The sequence below is a fragment of the Pinus tabuliformis genome, chromosome Q (assembly GCF_031772625.1).
Source record: "Pinus tabuliformis cultivar Carrire ecotype Pingquan chromosome Q, CPIR1, whole genome shotgun sequence".
Lineage (NCBI taxonomy): Eukaryota > Viridiplantae > Streptophyta > Pinopsida > Pinales > Pinaceae > Pinus > Pinus tabuliformis.
The window spans coordinates 1,112,305,902-1,112,332,233 of NC_142296.1; the positions used below are offsets into that span (position 1 = coordinate 1,112,305,902).

At 35.4% G+C, this 26,332-nt stretch overlaps 1 protein-coding gene across 3 annotated transcripts; it reads right to left on the bottom strand.

Moving 5' to 3' along the window:
* Positions 1 to 9,362: 9,362 nt before the first annotated feature.
* On the bottom strand, positions 9,363 to 17,367 carry LOC149223399 (uncharacterized). 3 transcript variants are annotated; one of them, XM_089385827.1, is made up of 7 exons: positions 17,093 to 17,367; positions 16,002 to 16,100; positions 11,795 to 14,160; positions 10,482 to 10,532; positions 10,246 to 10,344; positions 9,983 to 10,138; positions 9,363 to 9,721 (listed from the first exon to the last, which is right to left on the bottom strand). In XM_089385827.1, the coding sequence occupies exons 3-7, from the start codon at positions 13,475 to 13,477 to the stop codon at positions 9,593 to 9,595; spliced, it is 2,118 nt and encodes a 705-aa protein (XP_089241953.1). In that variant the 5' UTR covers positions 13,478 to 14,160; positions 16,002 to 16,100; positions 17,093 to 17,367; the 3' UTR covers positions 9,363 to 9,592. The 3 variants fall into 3 exon arrangements, with proteins under 3 accessions (XP_089241953.1, XP_089241954.1, XP_089241952.1); XM_089385828.1 differs by lacking the exon at positions 16,002 to 16,100 and having other exon boundaries at positions 11,795 to 14,153; XM_089385826.1 differs by lacking the exon at positions 16,002 to 16,100.
* Between the last annotated feature and the right edge of the window lie 8,965 nt (positions 17,368 to 26,332).

Genomic DNA, 26,332 nt, shown 5'->3' on the forward strand with positions numbered 1-26,332 from the left:
CTTGGGCTTACAACCTATTTGTAAGGAGGGAGTTTGTGATTCATTTACATTATTGCAGTGAGAACGGATCCATCTTTGCAGGAAGGGAATTGAGGTTGGAGGCAGCAGACGACTTGCACTACTATAACTCTCTATTGTTTTATGTAACTTGATTCATCTTTATAATAATATTTATTTCTATAATTGGTTGCATAGCACTACTGCTTGCTTGTTACTGGAATAAATGCTTTAGTTTTTAGATATCATTTTTGGTGTATGAGTTTGTATGTGGCTTTCCAGCACTACTGTTGACTATTTATTGAAATGCTCATTTATAAACTAGTCAAGCTATCTTGCGAGGTTAATAAAAAATGAGATTTGAAACTGGAACTTGTATAAAGACAGACCTTTATCTCCTTGCGCTGCTAGCTATCTAACAGTTTAATCTTATAGATGTCCTACTTCATACATGTCATGTATTTGATCTATTTCAGTATTGTGGCATGAATCTTTTAGTCCTTATGCATATATTGTATTAGGAGTTGAAGTTATTTACAATTAAGTGTCTAGTAACTACTTATTAAGCATTTAGCTGTTCATAATTGTTTTAACAAGGATTAGATCTTGTGAACTATTTCCCTGGTCTAGTTCCTTCATTTTATTTCAAATATAAATATCCAATCTGAATCACCAGATGTTGTTTGTGGTTAAGTGTTGGGAGTGTTAAGAGGGGGGGTGAATCAATGTTTCATAACTATTAACATTTTTAGCTTTTAACACATTTGATGCACATAAATCATGAAACACGAAACTTTATAAGACTCTAATCCCCTTAGATAAGCACCAACTCGACAATTTGTACGCACTAACCTATTTCTTGAAGGTACTACACAACTTCATCTACTTCGTCAATTTTTTCCTTGGACCTATCAACAACGACAAGCTTTGTGCCACTTTATAATTGCTCTATGACACTAATCTTCCACTTCGTTGATTACTCATTCCAGATATCCACAACCATACCCTAGTTTCACATTGGCCAAATAACACTTGCACAATTCCATTGCAGTGATGTCTACTGGACAACCTACATTTTCCTTGCAAATGAGATCCTTATGTATCTTGCTTCTATAAACTTCCAACCCAAATTGATAAGAGTGTAGGGTGACTCTTGGGTCTATCCTTCCTTCAATACAACTCCTTTCCTTCTATTTTGGTTTGTCTTTGGATAGGGCTTAGTTTTGTCACTCTTCGCCACACTTTCTAAGCTTGTTTGGAATTTTCACAAAAATAAGATATTCACCTCTTATATAACCTATTTCTTAACATACTAGGAGTATTCTTGTTGTTCCTTAGCTTCCCCTCCTCAACACATAAAACTTGATCAACCTCTCTTAAAACCAACACAAATAACTTGCTTGATCTCTCTCAAAACCAACACACAAATATTACTTGGCCTCTCTTAGATCCAATACTCAGAACTCAACCTTCAACACACAAAACTGGTCTATAACTCGGCCCCAACATGTGTTCACCAAAAAATAACTTTGCATGGGTAAAAATAGAACAAAATAGACGGAAACCCTTCCCAAAAGATGTGCCAAAGACCCTCGTGTTAACATCTCTCCTTCTCAACCCTTATTTATTGTTTGTTTGATCCCTCAAGTAGGGCCAACTTGTGCAAACCCAGAATAATTAAATATATTTAAATGTATACATTCAAAAGATAATTTCTCTTCAACTGTGAGGAGTTAGAAGGCGTGTCATATATCGTTGGAAAGGTCTTGAAATATGCTATTTGACTATGTATCTTTCACTTTCATTTAGATATCTTTTTACATCAATGAAAATCATTTTCAACAATCTCCCCTTTATTATTGATGGCGATACTTTGATATATGGTTTCTTCTAACAATTGTTCCCCCTTTATGTATTATCTCCATACTTTTTGCCAATTCCTCCCCTATCTTCATTATCTCCCTCTTTGACATCAAGAACAAAGGGTGCTCCTGTTGTCTGCATTTTTCAACACTTCCTAATGGGGGTTCCTCTTTTTTTATCACTGGGGACTACTCTCTTTGACTTTGTGCTCCTATCTTCATCTTCATATTGAGGATTTTCAACCAATGTTGAATATGGATGTATTTCTCCATAGCTCGTAACATCATATTCAAATAAATAATGTCTAATACAGTTGTGATCCATCCAGTCGACCATTATATGCATCTTCAGAGTGTCTTCAAGACTGGATGGGCCAAATTCCACTAAGGCTAAGCTAGGTGTCTCCATAGAGACCGAGATAGATGTATCCATCATAGGGGCTTGTTGAATAATAGGTTGTTGGATCATTGATTATTGTACTTTATTTGAACCTTCTTACTCATTAATGAAGCCCTCCTTCTGGGTCTCTAAACCTTTATTCTGATGGACTTCATGTTCACCATAATCTGTAACCACTAAAAGTTCACCCTCAAAGGGAAATGCTTGATGCACACTGCTATCATGTTTTCCTTGTAACTCACTCTCATTTCCATCTAGATCAATTGGTTCTTCAAAATCATGAATCAGAGGTTCTTCCACTTCAATCTCCTCATTGGTAGACATGTTTTGGAGTTCAATTTGGACCTTCGCTTTTTGTTCTTCTGCATACAAATCCTCAAATACTCTCGATTGTCTTCTAGGTTGTCTTCATCTTTCTCATACACTTCATTCTCTTTTGCATACAAATGATCCTCTTCTGCATACTCTTCTTCCTCATCAAGATCATTTCCATCCTTAATCATCGATTCCTCATGTTTTTCTAGACCAACAAATTTTGAAGTTAGGGCATCATCCTCCACATGCTCCTCCAACACCAACTTCTCAGCAGATTCCAGTGTCTCATCTAGGTGAGACATAGTTGCTACCACTACTCCATCTTACTGAGACCCAGGACTTCCCCAATCTTCCAAGTTATCATGTAAGACATGACCTAGAGAACTAGTTGTTCTTGGAAGGTAATCTTATCCTGCTATAATGATGTATCTACTACTTCACTCTCGTATCTATGATCTTTTCTCTAGGTCATGTCTTACATGATAACTTGGAAGAGGGAATATGTTTCTTATCCCCATTCTTAAATAAACATTTATGTGGGGGCATCATAGAACTCAAGGTTGTTTAACTAAATACATGATCTCCCAAAGGAAAACTCTTCAACCTCATAATTTTGTGTGTAAGAAACAACATATGGGACACAAGGATGCCCTTGAACCTGCCATGAATCTTGTTTGTCTTGTTCCCATATGATATCAACATACCCGGCCTTTGCATTCTCAAGGAATTCAATATCCACATTAGAATGATGTGCATTATCATCGCTAGAAATTCATCTCTGATGTCAAGGAAATAAGGCACATGGTCGTGGGCTCTCTCTTACTCTTCAATCATCCTTTGAATATAGCAAATTCCCACTCCTTTGATCCATTTATGAGGTGGACCCTAACTCTTTTAGGGAAGCAAAAGCTAGCTCTTGTGCATTAAATTGATCCAATGTGTTAGTTGTAAGTTTCCATCCACAATGACCTGCCTTTAGCATACATATCCATCTTTGGATCTTCTTATTTTCTTCTCCATGCCGTCGTGTATTTTTCTTTATGCTTGGTAGAGACATCTTCTTCCTTGATTTGTTTAGGATACCATATCATGTTGCTTTTGTAGCCATGTGTTATATGCACTACTTGTGGCATTTGTGACACTTTGTACTTGAATATGGGATGAAATGTATTATGATTTATACTGATGTAGCCATTAAGATCTCTAATTTGTTTGCTTGCAGTTTTTCATTTAGGGGCCTAATAAAGGCCTTTATAATCATCTTTGTCGTAAGCTCTACAATCCATTTCTTTATGTCCAAAGTTTGTACATAAAAGACAATGACCAAGAAATATAGTTGGATACATGGCTAAGAAGGATTATCCTAATGAAGTAGTTCTTCTAAAGTTGTTACGCTTTGGAGAAGATTCAACTCTTTGTTGATCCTTGTCTCTTAACTTTTTGCTACTTTTATCATGTAGGGACCTCTTGGGGGCATCAACATAGCTTCTTGGTGAAGTAGCTCTTCCAAACTAATCATAATTTATTCCCTTGCTTCCACTATGGTTGGGGCTTTGAAGAATACTAGCATGACTTTTAGGCTTTTTTTCAAAACAAAAAAAATGTGACTAAAGGCTCGGATCTTCTTTGTGTGAAGTCTTGCATACACAACCAAGACTTGTTTTTTTGTATGGTGATCTTTAATGGTTGAGAATACCATCCAGCGTTTGAGAAATTTTCTAGTTCTGGGTGAACATGTTTACTTCATTCCTTAATAACCCAATTTTTACTTCACTTCTCACAATTTTCTTCTTTTTCCTTCAACTAAATTTTCATTCTATTTTTTTTTGCTTCTTCTAGCTGAATTTTCATGATTATGACTTCTTCAGATTTTTGCTCTCGCAATTTCTGTTCTTTATCAACTTTTGGTTCTAGCTTCTCAAAATCCTCAGTTTTTTTTTTTTTTTCAGTTGACTTGACAACATTTTTTCCCTCTTTTTATCTTCCTTTGCTTGAAATATCAAGAGGACAACTCATGTTTCATCAATGTTGATTCTTTTCTTCAAGGATTTACAATTGCTTTTTAAGCCTTAGATTTTCTTTTCTAAGTCTAACTGCTTGTTCTTGAGCAACCACAAATTTTGCTTCAAAATGCTTGATTTTGCCATCTATGTTTTTCAGGTCTACCTTCTACATATTAGGATGTTTCTAAATGAGTAAGTGTAGGGTGACTCTTGGGTCTATCCTCCCTTTAATACAAGTCCTTCCCTTCTACTTTGGTTTGTCTTTAGATAAAGCTTAGGCCTAGTCACCCTTCATCACACTTTCCGAGGTTAGTTGCACCTTTCACACAACAAAGATATTCACCTCCAATATAACCTTTCTTAACAAACAAGGAGTCTTCTTGTTGTTCCTTAGTTTGGCCTCCTCAACACGTAGAACTTGCTCAATCTCCCTCAAAACTAGCACACAAAACCTTTCTTAACAAACAAGGAGTCTTCTTGTTGTTCCTTAGTTTGGCCTCCTCAACACGTAGAACTTGCTCAGTCTCCCTCAGAACTAGCACATAAAACTTGATCAACCTCTCTTAGAAACATCACTCAAAACTCAACCTTTGGCACATGGGATTGGTCTATAAGCCAACCTCTAACTAGGATTGAAACTTGGCCTCAACAAGATTGAAACTCAACCTCAACAAGAATGAAACTTGGCTTCAACAAGCCTTCATCAAAACAAAACTCCAATCTATAGCAAAATAGACCATAATATACTAAAACCCTTCCCAAAAGATGTGTCAACCTAAAAAAGCTTCTCCAACTAGGCTTCACTTTACTTCACAATGCTTCATGAGTATGAAGCTTGGACGTACTCCTCCATGCTAAAACATAACCAAATTTCTTAAGCTAGTGTTAAAATATTTCCTCCTCAAACACCTAATTATAGTGCATTTGACCCCTAAAAGTAGGGCTAACTTATCCACTATCTTGGCCAACTTGCACAAAGACAAAATAATTAAGTATATCTAATTGTATACATTCAAATATTATTCTCTTCAACTGCGAGTTAGAAGGTGTCATATTTCCTCCTCAAACACCTAATTATAGTGCATTTGACCCCTAAAAGTAGGGCTAACTTATCCACTATCTTGGCCAACTTGCACAAAGACAAAATAATTAATTATATCTAATTGTATACATTCAAATATTATTCTCTTCAACTGCGAGGAGTTAGAAGGTGTCATAGGAGTTAGAAGGTGTCATATATTGTTGAAAAGGTATCAAAATATGTTATTTATATATTTCACTTTCATTTGGACACTCTTCGATAACAACTATTTTCAACAAGACAATCTTCAACATCAATAACAACTATTTTCAATAGAGAGGAGTCCGCTATACCAATATTCATTGGTAAGAAACAAAACCCAGACCACTTAGCACTCGACAATGATAATGTGATTATTACTGGGCAACAAACACAAGCTCCAACGCTTCATCTCCAAAGCCCATTGGTGTCAACGACCTTTGATTCCAAAACAGACCATCATAAATATATCCCCCGTCCACCATTTCTTATGAATCTAGCACATCCCTTGAATTTTTTGACAAAGAATCTGAAGTGTATTTATAACATCCCTTGAATTTTTTGAGCTAAATCTTCAAACTTGTAAAACCCTTGCAATTCCACTGCTGAAGTTAAAAAGATTTCTGCCAACAGTGTTTATATTATCAACAAATTCATACTTTTCTCCCCAAACTAGTTGAAAAATACAACTTCTACGTTGACAAAGAATCTGAAGCGTGTTTATAACATCAGGTTCTTTTCAGGTGTAACAGTAGCATCCATGTGGTCCAAGGGCCTGGGCACGTGTGATTTCTATCATAAAATCCTCCTCTCTAGTGTCTATAACATAGATGAAACATACCAAACCTTTCTAATTAAGTGCATTCCAACACACAACGTAATATTTATAAATAATGAGAACATTTTCAGTTTAACAACGTAATATTTATACATAATGAGAACATTTTCAGTTTAATAGAAGATAGTTCAACTTCATCATGTTATTTACCTTCAATCCCTCCTCGAGCTGTTTAGCCAGGCCACTGGCATGCAAATCAACAGACAGAAGTCCTCTACTGGGCTATTCCGGAAAAAAACCTGTCCTCGATTATAACATCCTCTCAGTTCCTCGACATTATAAAATATCTGGGTTTTATACTTAAACCCTGCGATTATCATATTCATGATTGGGCATGGCCATTGGAAAAGATAGAAAAGCGAATCGATCCCCCACCTATTTATCAGTAGTCCCTTCACAAAACGGGTCTAAGTTGGGGAAAATTTGAAGGGTCTGTCTTTGTGTGTTAATTGGGAATTTGGCACGAGCATATCTTTGTGTATTAGTTTGGGAATTTGGCATGAGCATTACTCTGCTATCTCTGGTATGTTCCCCTTCCTTCATCCTCCTGTCCCCTCTCCCCCTGCCCATGTTGAAATCCAAACTGTTCTTAGGGCTTTTTTTTATGTTGCCGCCCAAGGCTCCCTATCTAGTGGTGGTGATCTTTAGTGGTGGTGATCTTTTGTGGATTATTAAATCAGTATTGTACAAGCTGAAGTTAAGCCCCGCAGTGGGCTGAAAAAATTTATTGGAGCTCACTTCTATGTGAGCAGTTTCTATTAAATAGTCGAGGGGTATGTAAAACACCTGTTTTGAGATATAAGTGCTGGTTACATAAGCACTGATAGTTTTTAAGCAAAAAGCCAATTTGCTATATGATTGGGCAATGGCTACAGGAATGCTTCTGCATATACAAAATGCAACTTCTCTGGAAAAAAAAATAGAAGATAGCTCAAAAAACTACTTGTTTACAAACAATACCCAACCATAAGTATCCATTACGAAAAATGCCACCCTAACACCAGGTTGAATCCACCAAGGCAAATGAACCAATTTACAAATTTAGAACACACTCAACTCAATCCAATCACTGTCATGGCTCAATGAATCTACCCATTATAGAGCACACCGAGCACATCATTCAACAATTAATCAAAGATAGCTCTCTTCCATTGCTTTACACACAAGGAAGATCTTCTATTTCTCTATCAAACAACTTTTGAGATTTCTCTGGTAATGCTTTTTAGTGCAAGCATAAAGAGTCCAATCTGTTGATGATTTCCCTATTACCCTAGAAAAATAAAGCTTGGGCTTTAAAACAGCAAATTAGCAACGATGAACAATGACTGAAGGTTTTCTAACTTACCTAATCTCGATACCTGTCACTAGTACACATCACTTACCCATGCTACAAATTCCTTTTTCTTGAAGAATTGCCAATTCCCAAATTTTTGGTGATATATCACTCTCAAGAGCGTCGCCTGAAAACTCTTGAGAGAATGAAAATGAAATTATTTAAAATGGGAATTGATAACGGAATGATCTCCCATGAAATAGACGAATGAAAGAATCCTATATTTCTCCATAACGAATGTGTACTCAGTTCATGAAATATAATGATTGTATTCAATTCATGCTTTTCATGTAGAGCCTTCATAACTACATGGAAGTAAACTCGATAATCCACCTTCATAATCGACTGAAGTAAACTCTAATCCACCTTTACAAGGATTTACAATCAAATTATTTTATCAGAGGAAGTGGACGAGACTTCAAACGATTTAGAATTGACTTTCTGCATCAAAGGTAAATGGGACTCTCATCAAGACAAACAATGCGATTCCCCCACACCAACAGTTGGACCCTTTTTCTCTTCACTCTTAAAACCTTAATCCTTATTGTGATCTCCATAATGATGCTGTATTATCACATGATCATATTGTTCTCTCAATAGTATATTTACAGTGCTTACATGCTTAACCATTGATCCAAGACAACATTTACGAAGCCAACTGAGATATTATAATAGATAACAATTGAAGTTCTTTAACCAATCTAATTTTGTCATCAAGATTTTTGTAGTTATTATTTTTGCAATAGTCTAAACATGTAAAAAACAATTTCTACAACCCACTCAAAATAACAAGAGGGGAAATTGACATTTTTAATCTAAAATCACAGATATTAGATATTACATTGCACAATTTGATTGCAATAAAGACGTGAGGATGATTAATTTTCAAACAAGATAACCTTCAAGCAAAAGCTAATATAGATAAAAGTTAAAACATAACTAAGAGTATAAATTGATAGCTAAATGTACAATTTAAATAAAACAGACGCAACAGCGAAGTAAATACAAGGTATGAAATTCATACTGCAATTCTTTAATATGGACAATGCAAAACTCTTTCCAATACGTTATCGATCCTAATAGCTCCAATCATTCATCTCACGTCTTTATCCATTCCACCTTTGTATTGAATAGCTTCGTATTGAATAGGTATTTTACCTCACTGACCTATCCACGAAGAAGCTGCTATCTGCAAATGCTCGAAGCTTCTGAAACCCAATGTACAAATCTCTGATGAAATATTTTAAATTAAACCAAATAAAGAAAAAAAAACCAATTGCTACATTACTCATAGATACATGCGTGCAAAACTTTAGTCATACGAGCATCAATTCTGTATAACAGTGCTCACATTTGTCCAAGTAAATTTTCTTTTTTATATGAAGTGGAATGTTACATGGGCAAAGAATCTCAAAATTGTGAAAAACGAAACGTCAGGCAAATTCCGAGAGAACTCAAGTTAACCTTAATACTCAAGGATCAACAAAAATTTGGTATCTGGACTACTTGCACTTTGAGACATACACAAATTGAAAGGGAACTAAACACGTCATGAAAATATCTAACAAATTTATTTTATTTCTTTTTCATAGATACAAGGTGTTCAAATGAATTTACAGACCCAGATGCATGTTGCATGCAAGGGTAATTAGACAGACCCCAGATTTCTCCTTATCTGCCCAGGCCATGGGTGAAAAGAGACTTGAATTTTTTATTGGAAACAGTGATCAACATTTAATCTCATCAATCAATATTCAAAAGCCAATGGAATCAAATTCCTCCAGCTATGACATGGCTGGAGATTTGCAAATTGGACACTGATTCTTTTGAAGCAGCCACTGCTTAATACAAGCAGCATGATAACTGTGATCACAATTTAACCTGCCCAGCTCCTCTCTTTCTTCATACTCTTCCTGCGTAAAGGATCATTCATTAATGTAATGAATTTCCCAAAACATGGAAAACTACCAAAAATCTTGCAGACCTTCATATCTTAAAAGCAGAAAAGTTAAACCACCTAGGCACACATTCACATGGACCTGTATACTTGGAAAGAACGTTACAATCAAAAAGCAATTAAAAATCCCACCAATCTAAATTAAGAATGCATTTCAATCTACCTCAGTTTGCCATATAATTATGATATTTAAGTACACTTATACAGTCTAATATACCTGGCAAACACTGCATTTCACTTCACTTTCTTGGGAAGTCGAAGTAGCAGCTGCTACATCTGAGGTATACAGAAATCTCGTCAAACACTTGGAAACAGCCTCTTCAGTAAGTCCTGTATTAACACTACCAATCCGCTCCTCCAAAGCTAGTAGTTCCTGAATGAGAAAAGAAAATCTTAAAGCCAGAGAGAATTATAAAGAAAATAATTTATGTATAATATATATATCATTATCCTTTCAAGCATGTATAATCCAACACAAACCTCATAAGACATGTTATCAATATCCAGCCGCATGTCACTGTGTTGATCGTGCATATTTATACCACTGAACAGCAAATTTGCCTCTAGCATCAACACTTGCTGCCAATAGTAAGAACTTTTATTTTAGTACTAGGTGCATATAGAATTAGAATGAATTTCCACCATCAATTACAATATTACATATGTACTGAATTCTAAGTACATAGAATTGAAGTATGAATATGATTCCAACTTACCTCGTATGTTAACTCCTCATCTTGTTCAATCCGTTCCAAGGCCAATAGCACCTAAAACAATGTTGATACATTCAGCGCTGACAAATATATTTGAAATTTTTAACAGAACAAAAGTTGCAATTGTGAATAAATATATATTCAACTGTAATTGATCTTAATGAGTCCTGTGCAGTCATGCATAAAGAATATTCATGTTATCATAGAAACCACTGCTGCAACATACTTATAAATACTAGCAATGATCCATTTTACCCTGGATCTATTAAGCACCAAGAAGTGTTTAAAAAATGGCATACGCCTCTTGGTGTAAAAGGATCCAGGGCCAAGAGGGATCCATGCTAGCTATTTTTCCTCATTGCAATAATTTATAATATAGAAATTTCATATCTGAAACATTTCTATCAATTATTTTTAAGCATGCTCTTGATAAATGTTATTTGCATCAGGCCACACCACAAGTCCTGTTTGTTCCCAGTTCCAGGTAACACTTGCATAGCAATATCATTTTATTCTTAAAAAGATTCTTGAAACCAAACATAGAGATATGATCTGTGACTAATATGCTATGTAAAATTGGGATATATGCTAGCACGTTAGACCACATGTCAGCATAGAAGCACAAGACGTTGGCAAGTCAACATACCTATCATCATCGGTGAATAAGTTTCACAAAAACCAATATTTATTTTAATACAAGTCCATATTTACGAATGCACCAGAATACAAGAAAAAAGCTCTAGTAATATAATAAGATACAGTCAATTAGAACTTCTTGTAGCTGAGCCTGAAACTGTTACAAAACAGCTATCTCATCTGAGTTCCAATGATCCATTTACCAGAATTCTTGCATGCACCACATTACAAATTAAGTGCACAGGAAACTAGTCTTAAACAAAGCCAGACCTAACACTTTCAGAACTAAAACTAACTGGTTTATAAATTTTATGCTTTCATGCAAAACTGCTTCATTTCTAGACATATACCCACCGAAACCATACATTGCCAATTCCATTCACTGTTATATACTTTGACATCCATCTATTAGATACTTTAGTGCAATGCATCAGTCAGAAACTCATGACAAACATGTGTAAAAAACAGAAAGATCCAGGATGCCAAAAACCAGTCATGGCAACAAGGATTGGTTCACTCCATCTGTATTCCCAAATAGGATATAATAGTTCTGTTATCCACAAATTCTGAAGATAACTGTCAAATTAATGTTCTGAGATGAGAAAAAAGCATTAAGGACATAACATTCAGACGCATAATGAACGAAATTAAAACAATAGAGAGAAGGAAGAGGGAAGTACCTCTGCTAGTCCTTCAATTGTATACCGTGTCTGACTGTCATTTTCAATGGAGAGATTGCGTAAAGACCTGCGTCCACCAACTTCAGAATGGGCAACCATGGGCCTTCCAGCCGGACATTCACTGCCAGATCCTGACCTTCCATAAGCAAGCCCATCAAGGAAGCTTGAATAATTTGTATCCACTGCAGATGCCAGAGATGTAGGACTAGATGACGGAAATGAGGGGGGTGCCCGAGCTGGAGCAGATCCCGAGAAAGATAGCGATGTGGATGAAATTGCATTTATCTGTGACCGACCAGAACGTGCCCCTTGGGGTACTGGAGGTGCCCTTGATGGTGCTAGGCCAGATATATTTAATGTGTTATTGCCAACATTATCCTCAGATAGAAGGTTGTGAGAACTACTATTGGTATCAGTACAAGTATTATTGAGTCTACTTGAAGATCCTGCTAATCCAAACAGCCGTGCATTTGCTGCACTATTTGATGTGCCCCTTCTGGTGCTGCCAACAAATCGGTTTGCAACCCTCTCCCCTGATGTGGATGCTGCTACATTCGATACTTCATTTTGCCTTTGTGAAACAGCATGGACACTTCGCCCCCGGAAAGAGGAAGGGCTTGGTACCTCCATTCTATTAGAAAGAAGTCCAGATTGGTCTGATGCTGGCATGCCATTGCTACTACTTTCAGTTGGAATTCCCAACTCAATAACACCATCCCCTCCCAGAATTCCCAGGGAACAACAATTATCAGGTTGCATAGCATGAGCTGTTCTTCTAGATGCTTGGGGAGTTGAATTTGACTTTGAAGTCATATGTCGAGGACCAATTCCTGCTCCAGCACGGAAAGTTCTTTGGGACACTGACCCACCTGTACTGTTTGCCACTGGCGCTTTGGCCAAACGCCGGCTCCTTGCTGAATCATGTCCATCAATTATTTTCCTACCTACATCAAGTCTTCTACTGCCAGGTTGCTCCAAGACCTGGTCACTGGATGAAGAAACATTAAATGGTAGTGCATCAGATGCTGATTTGCATCCAAAGTTACCAAGATTACGCCTACTAGTTCCTGCTGAGGGCCTCCTGGAATACCTGTCCTTTGATGCAGATCCAGATCCTGTACAAGGAATTTCATGAGATGAACTTTTACTCGGAATTTGGCTTCCATTTCGTGTGATAGAAGCCTTGCGTTTAGATAGAGAAGACGTAGACATATTCACAACCTCACCAAGATTCATATGCGATTTATCTGCATGGCCTAGCATTGGCCTTCTAAAATTGCCATGGTCTTGAGCTCTTTGACCTAACTGTGGGCTAGACTGCAACAGAGAATCACTGCTACTAGCAACATCCACGTCAAATAGATCTTCAGCCATTGATGGGGCAGAGACAAAAGAATCATCAGAGACGGAATCATGATCATTTTCAAAAATTGACCGATTTGTTGCATCATTCATGAGCCCAGATCTCAGAGGAGTACCCGCTCCTATGTTCCTAGTCCCATTTTCCTCTATACCAGTCCAATTATGTTCATGTTCCCCATACATTAAATCTGACAAACTGCTGTTTACATTTAATAACTCCATATCATTCCAACTTCCCTGTCTATTTAGAAACCTGCTAGAAACAACTCGTTTATCTCTCCTTTCCACACTAGAACCACCACGAAAGAGGCTTCTGCTCATGGAAGAAGTCGGTGTTTCCTGATGAAAGTCCAAGTCAGAGGTTGATCCTTCGGAGCTTGTCAAATCGATATTTCTGATAGACCAAGTCTACTGCTATTGCTTGGTTCTCCCTTATGGAATGCGGCACTAACCTGCCCTATCTGACCCAACCCAGCAGAGAGATTACGTATTGAACTTGACTGCCCAGGAGCAGCAGAATTTGGCTGCACTTTGCGTGTCTTCTTCAAATTTGAGGAGCTGGAGGCACCTACTTTAGAAACTGCTGAAACCGACTTTGGCATCTTTGGCAACAATGACTTGTTGCTTGAGGGACGTCCACTAATTTTAGAGGATTCCCCTGGTTGCTTATCATCAATATGGTTGGGTTTAAGAGCAGTCACTCTGGTACTACCCCCAATTCTTGTAGGGTAATGGATATTCTGTGCTTCATGATTTTGTTCTCCAGAAAAACAAGTACCCCGCCTACTAACTCCAACAGGCAGTCCAGTCCTCCTGTTGGCACGATCATCCATGACTGTACCTGATCTTCCAATACAAAGGTGCAAGGAAGCAGAAGTCTAATGCACAACCTTTTCCCCAGACAAAGTATCTTGTCATCAACCAAAACTCCTTAATGTATAAAAAGCTTGTGGTGCATTTCTCCTTGGAAGAACAAGGGAATTTGTGACCTGTGCTTCTGGTTGCTACAATGCAACCAACATAAATTCAGTGTACATACATTAACAGACTGGATCAAAAGTGAACATGTCAATATAAACAACAAATTCTCAAGTCAGGACTCTAAACACAGATGTGAATGCAAATGTGCTCAACAATAAGCACTCGTTTTCTATCATTAGTGTCTGAGAAAGTTCATTACTTTACATTTGAATATTGTATAGCTACAATTTTAAACAGACCAGAGGAAACAGGTCATTGGCAATACTTCAATCACTGCAGACAAGTATCTGGCATGTATCTGTATTCAGTACAAGCATAATAAAAAAGTAATAATAACGAACATGATCTAAACATACGTATAACAGATAACAATCTTGAGGACTAATGCTAAAGCCACGAAACTTTTGACAAGGTTCGAATTGACTATAGAAAATGCATTATCCTATCCTCGAAAAGTTTCTCCTGATTTTAGAAACTGGCTCTAGAAACATCTTAAACAGAACAAACAAAGGTCATTAGCAATGTTTCAATAGCTGCAAGCAAAATTCAGAAAGCACGTTCAATGCTTTAAGTTTTGAAAACTCAGCATGGCATGCATCTGTATTCGTTACAACTATAATCAACATAAAAACTTGACATGGTTCGAATTGGCTCTGCAAAAGGTATTATCATATCCTTGGAAAATTCCTCCTGATTTTAAAATCTGCCTCCAGAAACAAGTTTCAATGAAATCTTAATTTACACAACTATCCCATTCTGCAGGTACGTAATGTAAGTACTGACTATAACCTAGTTGAGCATAACTCAGACCTAAAAATCCTGTTGAACTCCTCAATTCTTCAATAATCGAGTTATGAAAGCATGTTCATTACATTCAGCTTACTGTAAAAGAAACGAAAGGAGCAAGACAACCACAATAACTTAGACATCACAAAAAGCATGAATCACGGGAAAATATTTGTCTAACAACACCCCATTTCGTCCAACTTCTCATTGTAAACTTTTAATCTTTTCTCAGTATGTTCTGCCTTACTAAAGCGAAATGTAACCAGGGCAAATCACGAGCATTTTCACCAGTGTAGATGCCCCCTCGGTCCCGGCAGCTAAGTCAAAGTAACTACACTTGTAATGCATGATCTTATGGCATGTTTCTTGGAACACTACATGTAGTGAATCAAAAGAAAATTTCACAGCTCCCGTACTTTATGCCCTCGAAGCATATTAATATCCTCAATGCCTAAGAAGTTAATAACTTAATCACCAATGTAAAATGCATTGGCTCAAGCCATCCTTCATTCCAAAATGTAATAGACCTCATCTCGTAGTGTAATTTGAAAATAATTTAAAAAGAGACTCGTAATAAGGGAACAATAATCGAGGAGGAAAAGACAGAAGTACACTGAACAGGATTAGCACCGAATAGTGCATGAGCTTATCATAAAACTATAAATCCATCAAAATTTCATTGCCACACTGCAATTACATAACCATAGATATTGGGAACATTTTGATATATACAGACGGGCAGTAATCAATACCGATCAAGAAAATATGAACGTGAAAGGCCAGACACATTAGTACCTATCAAGTACAAAGGTGAAAGGCCAGATATTAAATAGTCCACAGACACCATAATTAAACCCCGGAGAAAAACGACTAATGCTAAATATCCGTATCAAGATCCTACCGAAAATCAAGCCTACAACAACTTTTAAGATGCCTCGAACGGGTCAATCGCGTCTTGACTTTATGCAGACATTAGCGGGCTTCAAGGCCTACTGTATCCACAATTTCAGTTGTGAAATCAGCACAAACCCAAAACTATAGCTGGAAAACACTAAAGGGGCAGAAAGGGAAGACCTACTCGCATTCTGGTGTCATATACCATGAAAAAGTTTTATTCTAGCGTTGGACTTGCATCTTGCCATTTGTGGGAATCCCTGCCTTCCAGGCATAACATGATCTGAAATCAATATACAAGAAGCAAAATTCAAGCCCTGCATATAAAACGAAAGTCTCATCTTCGTGATCAATTGTATTTTCAGATATTTATCGCAAAAAAAAAGCGAAAATAGCGGTATGAATTACGATTACAGGTGTCTGCATGTCATCCAATAGAAGGAAGATTATTATTTGGCGTATCCGACTTGTTCAATAGGATTTCACTATAAAGCCGACCAGCAATGAGAATCCATAAAATACCGTAAATAAAAAAGTATATCAACCGTAAAAATGTTTAATACGTTTCAATTTTTTCAGCAGTTCAGTCTGTTTAGCCAAGGCTCGATAGTACGATCAGCTATTATGAAATTGCTCTTCACAGACCCAACTGGCAAACCTAGGATTGAAATCAGTGAATTGTCTTACAGTTCTGTCACCAATATGACCATACAAATACTGATTTTTTTCAAAGTACTTAAAAGGCTAATTCCTCCCCATAAGCTGCAATACACCCCTGATACTATTATATAATACCAGAGACGATTTCTCTCGAACTTCTTGAACAATTTTTACCCACGGATATTAACTCAACACCATCAAAACCCTCATCCTTCAGGGAAAAACACCCAAAACAAAGTCCACAGAGCAAAGATTGAAGCCAAAAAGTTAACCCCGTACCCTAAAGTCCTCTAGAGAGGAGAAAGAATTATAGTTTAAATCCTACAAAAGACAAAAGCCAGTCAAAATAATTACTCTGTGGCAACCAAAGAATACCTTGCCGTAAGCCAGAAAACTCAGGAATAGAACCATTCGATGCAAAACAGACCAGAAAAAATCAGATACTAGCCTAGAAAAACAGTTCTTTAATTTCCAAAACCCTCCGGCAGAAATAAAGAGCTTGCCTAATCATTCAGATTAAATAAAATCAGGTTATCCTCGCCTAACGCTCAAATACGCGCATAGAAAACCTGGACCATGAAAATAAACCGAAAACTCTAGCAGGATTGGCTTTACCCAAAATATGGCGTTGCAGAAGGAATACTTGGTGAAAATCCAATATCTTTACATCAACAGATGCAGAATCGCACGACGGGGACGATTTTCGTCGTTTGAAGCTGTGATATTGCCGATGCAGGGCAGATAATTAACGATGTACTTAGAGGAGGAAGTTTCATCAAACCTAGGGCCGTTCCATCGCCGTAACAGAGGAGAAGCCCACATGTATTGAATAGAAGAAAAACAGAACGGCAAATATGAGATTACCAAGCCGTAAATGGCTGTCTGTTCACATGTGCAAGTGGGAGATAATCCTTGTTATAGAGTGCACACGTGTTATTTCGTTCGCCGTCTCCGCCGGCCGGATTGTCGCCGGAAGTCTCCCGGACGATAAGTAGATAGTCGGCGATTGATTTGAGGTTTGGGGTCAAGGCCATCTCATTTTTCATCAAAAATAATATCTTAATGGCGTTTTTTTATTTAAGCTCATGCGGAAGGCAAAGGCTTTGCTTTGCGTTAGGGTTAATGTTGGAGACCTTGGACACCTATCACTCCTTCCACCCACTAGGTGGGTTTTGCTTTGCTTACAAGGGGCTTTATTTGCGATTTATCTTTGCCATCTTTTTCTTTTTAATATAATTGATAAGTAATAATTTAATTGGTTATGGTTCATGAGTCTTGGATAAACGGTGATCGAGTGTTCTGTTAAGACACTTTTTGATGTGCTCCGATGGAGGTGATATATTAGACATGATGAAGATGTAGTCCTTCCAAACTTACAAAAGAAATTAATGGTTATTGCTAAATCAAAAATTAAATTAGTACCCCGGATGCGGGTGGCACCATCACCCTTAATGCATCTCATGCAGAGAATTAAAGTCTGAAACTGCCAGCTGCAGAGCAGCGTGGCTTCCCGAGACTTAACCTTATGCGAGTAGGAGGAAGGTATTAAGGCAGGATCGGTTAGCAGATATGCATTAATGGCTCGCGCTGTTCGACGCAACATTCTCTCAGTTATAATCATGTTGTTCCTCAGCGTTTTCATCACGCCTTATGCTCAGTCTCTCGGCAACGGAACCTGGCTAGCAGAGGTTGTTGGTGATGGGTTGATTTTGGTTCACCGCCGTGAGCTCCAGGCCAACATTACCAAGGGTAAGTCTCCCTTGTTTTGGATTTACACATTGGTTGTATTGTGTTGTTGTCTGGGGCATTTTCGGTGAATCCTGTTTGGCATCCCTTTCGCCTCAACCATCTCTATTATGTCGTCTTTGTTGTCTATAATCTCTCTGCGTCCTACCATCTATCTGTCATCATGGTTCGTTCGGGTAAGAGGCATCGTTCAGGGGGGCGTCGTGACAGTAGCCTGCATCCCTCAACCGGTCATGCTGTGGAAACTGAGCCAGCGCCCATCCCTCCCCCCCCCGTCCACGAAGTTGTGCCACCTTTGAGCTCTGGTCGCAAGCCTATTCCGAACAGTGCCTTCCAAACCACGCACTTTAAATTTCAAAGTAATTTGAACAGGCCCCTTATTACTGCTCACATCACCATTATTCTTTTGGAAGAGGAAAATCAGGTCTCCCCTCTGGCCTGCATTGCTCCTGATCCTTCCCAAAGCAGTGAGCATTCCAGAGACAAAGATAGCCTGGAGAATTGGAAAAGTGAGAAGTCTGGACAGGAGGAATTTCTCAAAAATCTTCCTCCCCTTGAAGATACAGGACCTGCTGCTGAGGAAGGGACTCAAGGTGAAGCAAGCCATTCCATGGCAAGGCAAAGGAGGGGTAGCGCCACCTGGGACTGCCTCTTTATTTTTGTTTCGGCTACTGTTTCAGGCTCACAATCAGGTTTCAACACTCATGACCTATTGTTTTTGGCTTTCAGCTGGGGATTTGGTGATACACTTTGCGCTGGTTTGCATTGATTTTGTGTTACTGTGGCTCAGTTCTCTTTCTCAACTAAATATGTCACTCTCTATGTCTTTCATCTGGTTTCTTGATCTTTGTAACTGGTCTCCCCAGGTTCTGTTTGTAAGGGGGCAGTTCTGTTCTGTTGAGCGCTCTCAAACTATGTCTCCTAAGGCCTCGACACTATGTAAAAATACTTTGCCTTACAGTTAATAGAATTTAGTATTTGCAGAGAAAAAAAAAACATTAAATTAGTATATATTCGCGAGATAAGGGATCCACTTCTATGTAATGATTTGAGTGCTAAAGTTTAAAAAGACATACACACTCTATCCCCACTTAGTTTAAACCTCAAATTTATTAAGAAGAAATAAATACTCTTAATCCTAAATACATAATATACTTAGAATACTTTTATATGGTGTAGATTTTTTTTTTCAGGGCAGAAAAAGCATAATATTATTTATATGAGAAATATAAAAAGTTTAAAATGTACATTCAGCCAGGAGATAACTTATGTTCCAAAAATAATACTTTTATATGGTATAGATTAGCATAATTTGAATATAAGTAAAGGGATTATTAAAATTAAAAACTAAAAAAACCAACCTAATATGTGTAAAGTAAGAAAGAATTTGTATTATTTTTGATGTTATAAAAAGAATAGCAATATAATCATAATCAAAGTATGAGATTATTTTCAAACTATTCATCTTAATCTTCATTGTTTATGACATCTTTAGAGTTTAATTGTGCAAAAAGTTTGCAATGGCTTCAGTGTTAGTCATCATTGCAAACATAATGTATTAATGGGCTTGGAACTATGTGTATTGGTAGGTTTTTTTTGTCCAGTGATTAAATTAAATATTTTCTGACTTTTGTCAACCATTGTTTAAATTCAGAAAAATAATCCATCTTTAGCATATAAACTAAGTTCATTTGGTTCCTCTGCATATAAAGTGGAGTATATAAAGTGGAGTAGATGAATTTGAAAAATAAGAAGAGACAAAAATATGTAATAGTAAGAATGTAATAATAAAAGAAAAGAAAAATCAAGGTGAAAATCATCAAAGAAAGGAAAATGAATATAAAAATTAAAAATTTTACACCCATAAAAAAGCTCATTAAAAATAATAATAATTAGAAAAAAAACAAATCTGACACATTTCCACTATCTACTTTTTAACTTAGGGTTAAGAAATCCAAAACTTGAGTCATTATTCAATTATTTTTGAAAGCCAAGCCATTATAATCATGGAGGTTATCAGTGAAGATGTGAAAACATTAGACAAGGATAGAAAAAGATCTACAAGGTAAACGATGATGGTAAGGATGATGGTAAGGAATGTTCATATAATTGTTGTTTAATTGAAATATCAATCTAATTTAATAGTTTGACTTAAAGAAAAATATAATATAATATACTTTACAACTACCCTTTCCTCCTCTTATCAATAGAGTTTTATTACCAACCATATATGGAGACTAAGTAGGACCATGACAACTTTTTGTAGAGATATAACCATATCAAAGGAAATAACTTCAAATTAGTGAGCAAAATCTAAAAGTTAGCAAGTATATGTCTCATTTAAGGTTATTTGTTAAAAAAACAGAAGTGACTATGACAAGTAAAGAAGGAGAAAATTAACATAGAAAAGAAATTTGTACCTAGATACATCATTATAGTAAAGATATTGCAAAATACAATCATATCAAAGGAAATAACTTTAAAGTAATTAAAAAGCAACATTGGAAGTTAGCAAGCATATATTTCATTTAAGGTTATTTGTTAAAAATGTTATTCTAGTTAGGAAAAAGGAAAATATTAATTTGGAAGGGAATCAAATATATAGATATATGATTATAATTTGTAATAGTATATTTTAAATAGTTAATATTAAATTTGAACTTTGTCATAATGAGAAAAATAATTTTTTTTTTCTATATAATTAATACTTTTCAATAATGATATTTGTCTTTTAATTTAAAAGATATAATGATATTTGACTTTTAATTAAAAACAAAAAATGATTTTTAACTAATAACATAAACATGGTATTAATAAATCAAATAATGTTAAAAGTATATTTAAAGTAAAATAAATATATAACATTTATATTTTATTTTTAAATAAGCTTATATATTAAAATAAATAATAAAATAATAAAAATAGGATGTTATTATTACTATATCAAAAATATTAATTATTATTTATAAACCAATGTATGGTCAATTATTTAAATGAATATATATTTTTTTCTAAATAAAACTATTCTATTAACATAAAAGGGGTAATTTACATCTAGACCGTAGTAAAAAACAACTGCCTTGTAGAAGCGGCAGAGAGTATCAGAAACACTACCCATGACAGTGAACTTAGCCAGGAGCTGGTATTCAAATCCCACACGGGGAACAAGTATTGACTCTCTTGCTGAGCTTACAAAAATTCAAAGAGGCATACTCATTGAACCATATCTTGTAGAAGTGAACCAAAATTTGCATCCTGAACCAAAAATTGCCCGCTATTAAGGGCCGTGTGACCATTAACAGAGCAACAGAGAAAGAAACTATGCGTCTAGAGGCTCCTCCACAATTTTGCACCAACCGAACTCAGGCAGAGCACTTGCACGAGCAACATCAGTGTCATCCCTTGCGCAAGCAGCATCAGGTTCAGAAGGACCAAGAGCCTCTGTTTCCATCACCATGTCCATGGCATTGTGAGTTGGGACCTCCGGAACCTGCATAGAGAAAGGAATATGCGCAGAGACAGAGGCAGGGCCCTCCTGATGAGTGTTGGATTCCCTTGCCTCGTAACTTTCTTCAAGAAAGAACACTGAGACATGAGCAATGATTCTTGGACGATTCAGGGAACAATTGAAGGTGAAAATCGCCGAGCCAAAAGAGGGAGACGACAAGGAATCAGGAGGGAAATGGTTGGGGATATGGAGACGCCCTCTCCCACTGCGCGTGCGAGGGTAATGGTCGGCGAAGAGATCATTGGATACGGAGGGATAATTGGAGGACGGGCAGGAGGGCACACGCCTAGGAGTTCCCCTGCGGCTCCTCATTCTATGGCGAAGACAGGGCATAACTAGCACCTCAGCCACCCTTTGTAAACAAGATCGCTCAATCACCTCCTCAGAGCTCAGCCTATTCAAATGGGCATCCAAACTCAGGCTGGAGGCCTCCAAATAAAGCCTGGGAGAAGACGAAGGCAGCGTCGCAGAATTGGTCGAGCATAACAAGGCGACAGAGCATAACAAAGCAGTATACCATAATACACCTTTACCAGCCCAGCAAAGCACCAGAGGCTTCAAAACGATCTCAAAGCTGAGCCTGTATTTAACACTATCCGCCCTTCCTCGGATTGCACCCGCCATAACTCCAACATTAAAGAGAGCCGAGGCCCAGCTCAAACCAGAGCATGCGGAAGCGATGGAGAAATCGGATGACACGCTGGGTGTAACAAAGCCACATGACGTGAATCCAAGTGAAACTAGATGCCCTTGTTTAAGCTGCGTCGGGTGATAAATCAGGTGGTACAGGGCAGGTAGGTGTCGTCCTACCTCGCCGCACCCCTGTCCCATCAAATTAACCCACTGTATGTGCACCCGAATCCGGGGTATTTAAATGAATATATTATAATTATTAATTCCAAAAAATATATATTCAGTAGTGTAATATTGTATATTACTTTTTCATAAATGGTAAATGTTCAAACAATAATAGTAAATTTTAAGGTTTCAAAATAAATATTAAAAATAATGAAGTGATAAATGTTCAAATAATAATAATAAACATCTTACCATGTTTGAAAGTAAATATTAAAAATAGTGAAATTACAAATAAGAAATAAAAATAAAAATAAAAAGATTTTTTGTTTTATTAAATATATAATCCAGATAAAAATAGTTGTATTGAAATTGAAGATAGGGTTAAATATTTTACAATGAATTTATCTGATATATATATATATATAGATATAGATATAGATATAGATAGATAGATAGATAGATAGATATTTTAAAAAATAGATAAAAGATGAATAATTGTATATTTTATTTTAATTTAAAAATTGTTTTAAGCAATTAGATTAATATAAAAAATATTTTTTATAATTTATATAATATATTATATAAAAATATTATTTATTACTTTTCAATATTTTAAATAAATATTTTTATTTAAAAATTTAATTTTATAAAAATATATATATTTTAATATTAATGTGAAAAATGATGAAACATAACATTAATAGTTAAATACTTTTTCAATATTTCAATTTCATCGGAGATGACTTCAAGAGTCTTTATAAACTTAGCAAGTTGATTTTTCTCATCATATTAATAGATGTAAAGTAACTCGTACTCACAAACAGTTAATCACTATCATAGTGAATTAATATACATTATTGGTAAAATAGATGTTTTTCCCTTTAAGTTGAGTTAATTTAATATATTTATAGGTGATTAAAATTTATTAATGAAAAAAATATTAATATAATTGGAAAGAAAAGCAATAAAATAAAATAAAAAAATTTAAAAATATATTAAATCTTTAAAAAAATATAATCATGAAAATTCCATTCATCATTTAACAAAGATTTATCATAATCGTTTAAGATTATATTCCATTTAAAAATTAGAAAATCATTTTCAATAACAATAAACTTTTAAATACAATAACAAAAGTTATATTATTTTAAATAATTAATGTCAAAATTAAAAACTTCTCATCACATGATTGAAGCCATTGGCAATTTACATATATTCTCATTTCTCACATACTTGCTTGAAGCCATTGGCAATTTTACATATATTCTGATTTCTCACATATATTGACTTAGACTATTAAAAAAACCTATTATCTGTCAATTTAATACAAAGAAATATCTAAACTATGTTCTCATTTCTTACATATATTGACTTAAACTATTAAAAAATTTATTTCTAATTATTTAACACAAATAACTATCTAAATTATATTCTCATTTTTACGGTATATTGCCTTAAACTATTAAAAAAAAATATTATCTAAAAATTTAACATAAACAAATATCAAAACCAAATAAAATTTAGTAAACAAAATGATATAATAGATATTATTTTTTGGGATGTTATTAATATGACCATTTTCATGAGAGGTAGTGGTAACTGACTAATTTTTCATGATTTTTGAATAGTTCACAAAATTTAGTAAGCAAAATGATATAATAGATATCATTTTTGGGGATATCATTAATATGACCATTTCCATGGGAGGTAGTCGTAACTGACTAATTTTTCATGATTTTTGAATAGTCCACTTAGCACTCATTGCATCGGGTGATGCTCACAGGGGTGGAGAAGTGGGATTGAAATTTGTGAAATGAATCACATAGCATCAATCATCACTTCCGAGGCTTGCACCTGGTAACCAGAACTTCCCAGGAGGTCACCAATCCCAAATTGCCTCTGGCTCAAGCGCGCTTAATTGTGGAGTTTTCCCCACGGTCATGCCTACTTAGCTTGCTACCCCATTTGCAAACCTTAACAACTATTATGCCTCATAAACCATTCAAATAGAATTCCCTTCACTCTTTTGAATTTAATATCAATCTCCAAACCACAAAGCAATCTAAAATCATATAATATTAATATCCAACCCATAAAGCAATCTAACTTATGCCTTACTTTTACAAGTAAATTTCATCTATCCAAGCCATTAAGACTCCAACAAGGGGTTCTAAGAAGATACCTATTGGAATAAAAAGAAGGCTTAACATAGAGTTTAATAACAAGGAATTTTATATTTTTCTTTAATAAGGAAGAAATAAGAAGTTATATTAGAAATATTTATAGAGAAGAAAAAAGAAAAGCAAAGTTGTTAAGGTTTTAAAATTAATACTTTGACCTTAATAGGGGAATGTCATCAGAAAGTGATAGTGCATATCCTTAACTTTATTTTATATTATTTTATTTACATGTAAATCCAAGAGTCTATCGCAGTACATATTGGCTTTTAAAAAAACAGGATTCGGCCTGGTTAATAGTCCAGAAGTAGGTGAAATACCAGTTGTTTTTTCCATTTTACATTATTGAAATGTCAAAATCAATTTGTTAAAATTACATGGTGCGGGTGGATTGAGGGTTTTAAACTTCATTTTTAATTATTTGTGATGTTGATATTATTTATTTTAGTCAATTTTTGCATTATTTGTGACATTGATATTATCCATTTTAGTCAATTTCCATACGTTTTGAATTAGATTTGCTTTATTAAATAATAATTATGTTTCGTTAAAAGATTAGATTTGGTTTGTTAAATAATAATTATGTTTTATTAGAAAAGAATTACTAATTAGTTATTTAATGTTATTAGGTTATTTTATTATAAACAATAAAATAAGGTTATAAAATTATATATGTGTAGAGTGTGTTCCAGAAAGAGTTTTTGGTTGTTGAGTGACTTTGGTGACTGTAGGTATATAAATTTGAGTTACAAATTAATAAAATTTTGAGACTAAAACTTGGACTTTGCAGAGTTTATTCATTTTGGATAATGTACATGGGTATATGTAGGTGTTGAGTTTTTTTGTGGGATTGTGTTTATTACCGCATTTTTGAAACAAAACAAAACAAAACAAAAATAGATGGTTGGTTTGCGGAAGGGTTTGTTGTTGTGGGATGCACATTATTGGCATGTTGGTTGTGCATAATTGAAACATTCTAAGTATTCTACCATATTTAAGCATTCTAAGTATATTATGTATTTACGCCTTGGAGGGTTTTCTCCATTATAATCTTTGGTGTTGATTTCTCATATATTTTGTGTTTATTGTGGAGTTATTTTAGGCATCTATCCTTGAGAGTTCCTCATCTTTAAGCATTTTTTATATTTGTGTAAATGGACCACTTAAATATTTAGATTCAAGTGCAAGTATTAAACAACAACAACTTATTTTTAAATTGTGGTAACTACTTAGAATTGATTAAAAGTTGTGGTATTACATGTACAATAGTAATACAAACACCTTGATTGTGCCACTAGATCCATAATAGTCATGACATAGAGCTTTGCTTCCTTCCCAATACTTGTGGATTCGTAGAAACACGCAACTTTTTCTTCCTTTTTACATGCTTTCTTTCTTTCAATGAGTTATAGGGATAAACCACTAACAAACATATTGCATAATAGAAGACAAAAACAATTCATGATTAGACATTATTACATTTTTAGAGCTTTCCTCAAAACTTGATGCTTCTATTATCTTTGGATACTCTATTCATTGGAGGGATTTATTCTCATGGTTGGCTAACAAAGAAGCTCTATGATTGTTACAAAGTTTCTCCACATTGGAACCCGCATGACAAGTGAT